The sequence below is a fragment of the Gossypium arboreum genome, chromosome 10 (assembly GCF_025698485.1).
Source record: "Gossypium arboreum isolate Shixiya-1 chromosome 10, ASM2569848v2, whole genome shotgun sequence".
Classification (NCBI taxonomy): Eukaryota; Viridiplantae; Streptophyta; class Magnoliopsida; order Malvales; family Malvaceae; genus Gossypium; species Gossypium arboreum.
The window spans coordinates 110,781,989-110,789,964 of NC_069079.1; the positions used below are offsets into that span (position 1 = coordinate 110,781,989).

General features: G+C 36.7%; 1 protein-coding gene across 1 annotated transcript; it reads left to right on the plus strand.

The window, feature by feature from the left end:
- Positions 1-395: 395 nt before the first annotated feature.
- On the plus strand, positions 396-6,009 carry LOC108489528 (phytochrome B). The gene is made up of 5 exons (XM_017794150.2): positions 396-2,688; positions 3,076-3,883; positions 4,630-4,923; positions 5,206-5,564; positions 5,678-6,009. Exons 1-4 carry the CDS (start codon positions 411-413, stop codon positions 5,423-5,425), a joined length of 3,600 nt encoding a protein of 1,199 aa, XP_017649639.2. The 5' UTR covers positions 396-410; the 3' UTR covers positions 5,426-5,564; positions 5,678-6,009.
- The last annotated feature ends 1,967 nt before the right edge of the window (positions 6,010-7,976 follow it).

Consider the following 7,976-nt stretch of genomic DNA (forward strand, 5'->3'; position numbering starts at 1 on the left):
AATGTTATCAATTTGTTACAATATGATATGATTATTGAGCTATTAACTTTTGTTAAGGGTGTGATGGTGTGGCACATTAATACCATCATTTCAGACAAAAAAATTAAGTTGAATTCTATAGCTAGTCATTGTACTCTTTTTAGCAATTTGATTATTTCTTTTATTTTTTTAAACTTTCCCTTTTTTTAACATGCTAGATAAGCTTGCTGTTACAGTGTTAATGATAGCTAACAGCTCCGTGACCATAACATAACTAATCGATAACATTAATGATTATATAGTATTTTTAAAAAACCTCAGGGACCAAAACATAATTTAAGTAAATATAAATGACTAAAATTGGAGTTTACCCTAAATCTAAAAAATACTGGCGACCGAGGGCAATCCCACTGCAAAAACACAGATAGCAGATGACAGCAGCATCTTCTTGCCCACGTGGGTCTGTCACAACTTTGCCCCCAAAACCTATCCCTTACAATTTACACTACATTTACACTACGGACAGAATTTCCTCCCAAAAATATCATCATCCCCGCAAAAACAAGCAACCACTTAACAAAGTCATGTCTTCAGGCAGCAGAGCAGTTCACTCCCATCAGCAACGCCAACAGCAGCGGCAGCAGCAGCAGCAGCAGCAGCAGCAGCAGCAAGCTGAGTCCTCAGGCACAACTAACATGAGAGCATCCCATACCCACCACCAGGCTGACTCTATAAGCAAAGCCATTGCTCAGTACACAGTCGATGCTCGCCTCCACGCTGTTTTCGAGCAGTCGGGGGAATCGGGTAAGTCATTTGATTACTCCCAATCCGTTAAAACTACTACCCAATCGGTTCCCGAGCAGCAAATCACTGCTTACTTGTCTAAAATCCAAAGAGGGGGCCACATCCAGCCATTTGGCTGCATGATTGCGGTTGACGAGCCCAGTTTCCGTATCATCGCCTACAGCGAAAACGCACGCGAGATGCTTGGGATTACCCCTCAATCAGTTCCCAATTTGGAGAGGATCGAAGTTCTCACAATTGGGACCGATGTTCGAACCCTTTTCACTCCTTCCAGCGCTGTTTTGTTGGAAAAAGCCTTCGCCGCCCGCGAGATCACGTTGCTGAATCCGGTTTGGATTCACTCGAAGAATTCTGGGAAGCCCTTTTACGCTATTTTACATAGGATTGATGTTGGAATTGTGATTGATTTAGAACCTGCTAGAACTGAGGATCCTGCCTTGTCTATTGCTGGGGCTGTCCAATCGCAGAAATTAGCTGTCCGTGCTATTTCTGAGTTACAGTCCCTCCCTGGAGGCGATATTAAGCTTTTGTGTGACACGGTTGTGGAAAGTGTGAGACAGCTTACTGGATATCATAGGGTAATGGTTTATAAATTTCATGAGGATGAGCATGGGGAGGTCGTGGCCGAGAGTAAAAGGCCTGACTTGGACCCTTACTTAGGTTTACATTATCCGGCAACGGATATTCCCCAGGCTTCAAGGTTTTTGTTTAAGCAGAATAGAGTTAGGATGATAGTGGACTGTCATGCCACGCCAGTGCGTGTGGTTCAGGATGATGGGTTAATGCAACCTCTGTGTTTGGTTGGATCCACTCTTCGGGCCCCTCATGGTTGCCATGCTCAGTATATGGCTAACATGGGGTCAATTGCTTCTTTGGCGATGGCAGTTATTATCAATGGAAATGACGATGAAGCTACTGGGGGAAGAAATACAATGAGGCTTTGGGGTCTTGTTGTTTGTCATCATACTTCTGCACGTTGTATTCCATTTCCACTTCGATATGCTTGTGAGTTCCTAATGCAAGCATTTGCACTTCAACTGAATATGGAATTGCAATTGGCAGCTCAAATGTCGGAGAAACGTGTTTTGAGGACTCAAACTCTTTTGTGTGATATGCTTCTTCGTGACTCTCCATCTGGCATTGTCACGCAAAGTCCCAGCATTATGGATCTTGTGAAATGTGATGGGGCTGCCCTTTATTACCAAGGTAAGTATTACCCATTAGGTGTGACGCCATCTGAGGCCCAGATAAAAGATATTGTCGAGTGGTTGTTGGCATTCCATGGAGATTCGACTGGTTTAAGCACCGATAGTTTGTCTGATGCTGGTTACCCTGGGGCAGCCTCACTTGGGGATGCAGTTTGTGGGATGGCTGTTGCTTATATTACTAAAAGGGATTTTCTATTCTGGTTCCGGTCACACACAGCAAAAGAGATCAAATGGGGTGGTGCAAAGCATCATCCAGAGGACAAAGATGATGGTCAAAGAATGCATCCACGATCTTCATTCAAGGCATTTTTGGAAGTGGTCAAGAGTCGAAGTTTGCCATGGGATAATGCTGAAATGGATGCAATTCACTCACTGCAGCTTATTCTTCGTGACTCATTCAAGGATGCTGAAGCAAGTAATTCTAAAGCCGTTGTACACGCTCAGCTTGGGGGACTAGAGCTACAAGGGGTGGATGAGCTTAGTTCAGTTGCAAGGGAAATGGTAAGGTTAATAGAGACTGCAACTGCTCCCATATTGGCCGTAGATGTTGAAGGTCGCATTAATGGGTGGAATGCAAAAGCTGCAGAATTAACAGGACTCTCAGTTGAGGAAGCCATGGGGAAGTCTTTGGTTCATGATCTTGTTTATGAGGAATATCAAGAAACGGTTGACAGGCTTCTTAGTCATGCTTTGCAAGGTGATTCTCTTACATATGTCATCTTTTTCCTTACAACCTCAAAATCTGATGAAGTAAACTGATATCTTTTTCATTTTATTTTGTATAAACATGCAACCATACCGATCAGACAAGATTTAGTGAATAGAAGTAAGGATCAATTCAGAAAGAGTTATGGTTTTAGCAGTTCTGATTTTTGATAGTACCTTCATGCACATTGAAAGCTATACCAAATTCTACAATATATAAGCACTAAATTTTCATAGTTATGGTTTCACTTGCAAATATTTCATTTATGAGAATATAAACTCCCTCTTCCTACACCATTCTTCAAAGAAATGATATAATATTTCCAAAATGCTTAATGCTTGCTTTGATACTTTGTTTACGTTGCCTCAATTGATGCAGGTGAAGAAGATAAAAATGTAGAGATAAAAATGAGGACTTTTGGCTTAGAAGATCATAAAAAGGCTATATACGTGGTGGTGAACGCTTGCTCTAGTAAGGATTATATGAATAATATTGTTGGAGTTTGCTTTGTTGGTCAGGATGTTACAGGCCAAAAGGTGGTGATGGACAAATTCATCCACATACAAGGTGATTACAAGGCCATTGTTCATAGTCCCAATCCTTTGATTCCACCAATATTTGTTTCTGATGAAAACACATGTTGCTTGGAGTGGAACACTGCCATGGAAAAGCTCACTGGGTGGCCTCGGGGGGAAATCATAGGGAAAATGTTAGTTAGTGAGGTTTTTGGCAGTTGCTGTCGCCTCAAGGGTCCAGATGCTTTGACAAAATTCATGATTGTTTTACATAGTGCAATTGGAGGGCAGGAGGCAGATAAGTTCCCTTTTGCCTTCTTTGACCGCAATGGGAAATTTGTTCAGGCACTGTTGACAGCAAACAAAAGGGTGAATATGGAAGGCCAGATTGTAGGAGCGTTTTGTTTCCTGCAGATTGCAACTCCAGAGTTGCAGCAAGCACTGAGAGTCCAGAGGCAACAGGAGAAAAAATGCTTTGCTAGAATGAAAGAGTTAACCTACATTTGCCAGGAAATAAAAAGTCCTTTGAATGGGATCCGTTTTACTACCTCACTTTTTGAATCTACAGAGCTGACTGAAAACCAAAAGCAATTTATTGAGACTAGTGTTGCTTGTGAGAAGCAAATGTTGAAGATCATAAGAGATGTTGATTTGGAGAGCATTGAGGATGGGTAGGTCTACTTGCCTAATTATTACTAAAACCAAATATTAATTTCTTTGGACATGCATTTTCATCAAGAATTATATTGGTCTTGATTGTTTGGTTTCTAGAACTTTGAAGGAACACACATCTGACGCTAGACAATTTGAGCTCTATTTCATCTCTGGCAATTGAATCTGTTAGATATATTTCTTGATTATGGATGCAATTGCATTGGAATCTAACTTCGTGCGTTTAGAGTGGAATGCTAAATACTGCATCATAGTTTCCTTTTAACTATGTTTGAAATATTCTTTTTATGGATGAACGGTAATCTTAAGTGCATGAGAAAATTATCCTCTAGTGCTGTATCCATTTTAGTTTCCTTTAAGATTATTGTCACTACATCTCATTTAGGAAATGTTTATATGACTAATATTGGTTGGTTTGAAAGTTAACTATAGCAAATTTGGGGAAATTAAACCAAAAACACATTTGTTCATTTCATTTGACTGTGAGGCATCAACCATGGATCTCTTCTAAGTTTGTATCTATATTTTCTCTTGTAAATATGGCTTCAGGAAACTTAAGACAAACCACAAGGTTCAATTGCTGAATCTTTGGACCAAAATGAAATTTCTATGTTGCCTTGTGTTTTAGCGATATCTACTTTATTAAAGATCAAGCATGCATTAATATTTTTATCAAAATCCCTCTTCCTGATTTCAGTAATTAGGAAGACATGATCTAATTCTTCGCTTGATGTGTTGGAACTAGTTCTATGGAGCTTGAAAAGGCTGAATTTTTCCTTGGGAGTGTCATAAATGCTGTTGTTAGCCAAGTAATGCTACTGCTGAGGGAAAGAAATCTACAGTTAATTCGGGATATACCAGAGGAGATCAAAACATTGGCTGTTTATGGCGATCAAGCAAGAATTCAACAGGTGTTGGCTGATTTTTTGTTGAATATGGTTCGTTATGCACCAACTGGTGAAGGTTGGGTAGAGATTCATGTTCGTCCATCTTTGAAACAAATATCCGAAGGAGTCACCATTGTTCATACAGAATTCAGGTATTTTTGCTTTTGCTCTTCTATGCATTCGTAAGATAAATATCAATGTTATGCTACACTATCATGTTATGGGATCTATGGAAAACTTGGTTCTGCCAACTAATTTAAGTTCCTGTTGATTGGAACCTGTAGAAGTCCTGTCACAATGTACTTAATAATATATTATATATGGATTTTATTTTTAGGTTCTTTACATTTTGTTCTTTTTTCTTAGACTATTGATAATGTGAATCCTATTTATATCGTGGTGCTAATTTCACAAACAATGGTGTATTTCTGAAGGATGGTATGCCCCGGTGAAGGCCTTCCTCCTGAGTTGGTTCAAGACATGTTCCATAGCAGTCGATGGATGACACAGGAGGGCTTAGGGTTGAGCATGTGCCGGAAAATCTTAAAGCTCATGAATGGTGAGGTCCAATATATCAGAGAGTCGGAAAGATGTTATTTCTTAATTACTCTAGAACTTCCTGTACCTCGGAGTGGCTCAAAAAATGAAGACTAGGTTAGCTGCCCCTGATCAGATTTAACCCAAGTTCTTTTTCTGTCATTTACAAACCGTTGCTTATCCCGGTTGCATGGCTTATACATGAACATCTTCACCTAGATCCACCTAATGTTGCTCGACAGACTGAAGAATCCTGGTACGTTCCACATCTAATAACCTTATCATATAAGCCAGCTGATCAAATGCCATGAGTGTAATTCTTAAAAACCACAATGTTGCACAGCGTAACTGTCATGTGTTGTTTAACAGGCAGTACTAAATGAGGGTAACTACAGAATGTAATATATGTAATACCCCCTTCCACAACAAAAGGCCGTCGTGGTGTGAATTTGCTGTTGGATTGTGAAGCTCTCCTGTTATGTATCATAATTCATAAGAGTTAGATTAGAACTTTTCATGATCCAAAGATGATTGTAACGTATTCACCTACATTAGCTTATCCCTATGCCACTTCTGCTTTGGTATAGAATGATATAGGCTTCTCCTTGTAATTAGTAAGGGATTATTCTGTAGAGAGGATAATTTAAGCATGATTTACTGTTTTCATACATTTATCCTTATATTGGCATGGATTGTTAAAAGGTTGAACTAGCTCTCAGGTCCCTGTACTATAGGCTTAGGAGAAAAGTAGTCCCTCGACTATAGAAGTCAAACTTTCTAGCAGAATAAAACTTTCTAGCAAAATAGGTAAAATGAGGAATTTGGTACTTATCATGTTTTAAAAAAATGTTGAATTTTAGTGTTCGTTTCCATCCTTTTTTCACGTTACTTTAAATCACGACAAGTCAGTAGTATTTAACATTCAAAGATGGTTTTCGGTTTAAGATCTTCTGTTTGCTCCAAAATTAAATGCAGATAGTAAAAGGACTAATTTGCTTTTCAGCCTATAGTGCAGGGTCTTGTCAGAGAATTAAACCTTTGTTAAGCAGTTATAGTCGTTTTATACGGTGTATATTTAGAAAGCTGATACTTCAATTAGCTGGTAAAGTATTGATCAAAGTTACCATTAAAAGTGTAGTGCAAGACATAAGTTTGCCTGTATTTAAAAGATTATTAAAGTATAATATTTTAATATTCATGTCTGAAAACGCAAGCAATATAGTATTCTTTTCCTTTTGTCCATTTGTGGTGGGAGCCTCCAGTATCTAATGCCTGGTTGGATCGTTGCATCCCCTAAGGCATAAAGAATAAAGGTAGAAAGATTAAAAGTTATAAAGCTTTTAACATTTTCTCCACGTCAAATCAAACCACATCCTTAAGTTTCATATCTATACTAATTTAATGGTACGAGTCAGATGACTTTAACTTGGATAAATTACATCTAATTTGGTAATTTATTTTTAAAATTTATAAAATAATCATCAAATTATTTAAAATTTTTTATTGAAATTATTGGGTATTTGAAATAATTACTATATGGTTTTCTCTGTTCTATCGTTTGCACTAATCAAAAGTTTTCATTCTCCTTTTATTCTACAGTTTAATTTTTTCATCAAACAATTTTAAATGTCATGAATTTATAAATTAAAATCTAATCAACTTTCTTTTACAATCTTCAACATTGACCGTAAGGTCGATTTAAATTTAAAGTGTGTTTTTCTACTCGATGGGTATTGATATACTATATCAATCATTAAACTGTCGCTTGAAACTCGTTAGTCGGATTCTTTTAAAAAAAGAAAAATCTTAACAATTCAATGATAACTTTCGAATGGTTTAATAATTTAAATGAAAACTTTTGAGTAATTCAATGATCATTTTGTAATTTTGAGTGTTATTTACTATATTAAAATATTTGTCTTTTAAAATTTTCTTAATTTCTTCAAAGAATGCGTATGTTAAATTTCATTATATCAATATTATTATAAAATTTTTATTTAGTTGGTAGAGTGAGTTAATTAGAAAGTATTTAAAAGTTATTATAAGAGAATTTTAATATTTTTAAGAATCTTTAAATAAAATGTTTTGTAATGATATTTTTATGTAACTTTTTACTCATAGGCCTAACAAAATCAATTTATTTATTTAGTTGAGAGAGAGGGTTTAAACTATGCTCTTTAGAAGAAAAAAAAACCATCAAGGGGGATTCCATTAAACATTAAAATCAAGAACATTCGCAAGTACAAAGTCATGCAAGTCGATAAGATAATCAAACGCCAAACGAACATCATTCAAATAGTCAAGGCCCATGCTGCTCAAAGGGTTGGTCAATTTATTTGCCGGTCTAGGAGAATAAACAAAAACTGAAACAAAGTACAAGCCTCCAAAATTAAATGCCCAATAATGTTAAGACAAATGTATCATGGGCAAACTTAGAAATTACAGAATAATTATCAAATTCCAAAGTGATATTTATTTTTTGAATTGAAATATAACTACAAAGTGTAATAAAGGTAATTAGTAAATATACATTTTAGCCACTTAATTTCAAAATGTTACAAAATAGTTATTGAATTATTTGAAAGTTTTCATTTAAGTTATTGGGTTGTTAAAATAGTTGTATGTTCTTCTCTGTTCGTACCGTCTACACCAATTGAAAGTTCTCCTT

What these genes read in the sequence shown, in the direction of transcription:
- LOC108489528 (XM_017794150.2), top strand. Translation starts at nt 411, where the DNA reads ATGACAGCAGCATCTTCTTGCCCACGTGGGTCTGTCACAACTTTGCCC. An exon ending in TTGGAGAGCATTGAGGATGG is followed by an intron (nt 3,884 to 4,629) that starts GTAGGTCTACTT and finishes TGTTGGAACTAG; the next exon opens with TTCTATGGAGCTTGAAAAGG. An exon ending in ATTGTTCATACAGAATTCAG is followed by an intron (nt 4,924 to 5,205) that starts GTATTTTTGCTT and finishes GTATTTCTGAAG; the next exon opens with GATGGTATGCCCCGGTGAAG.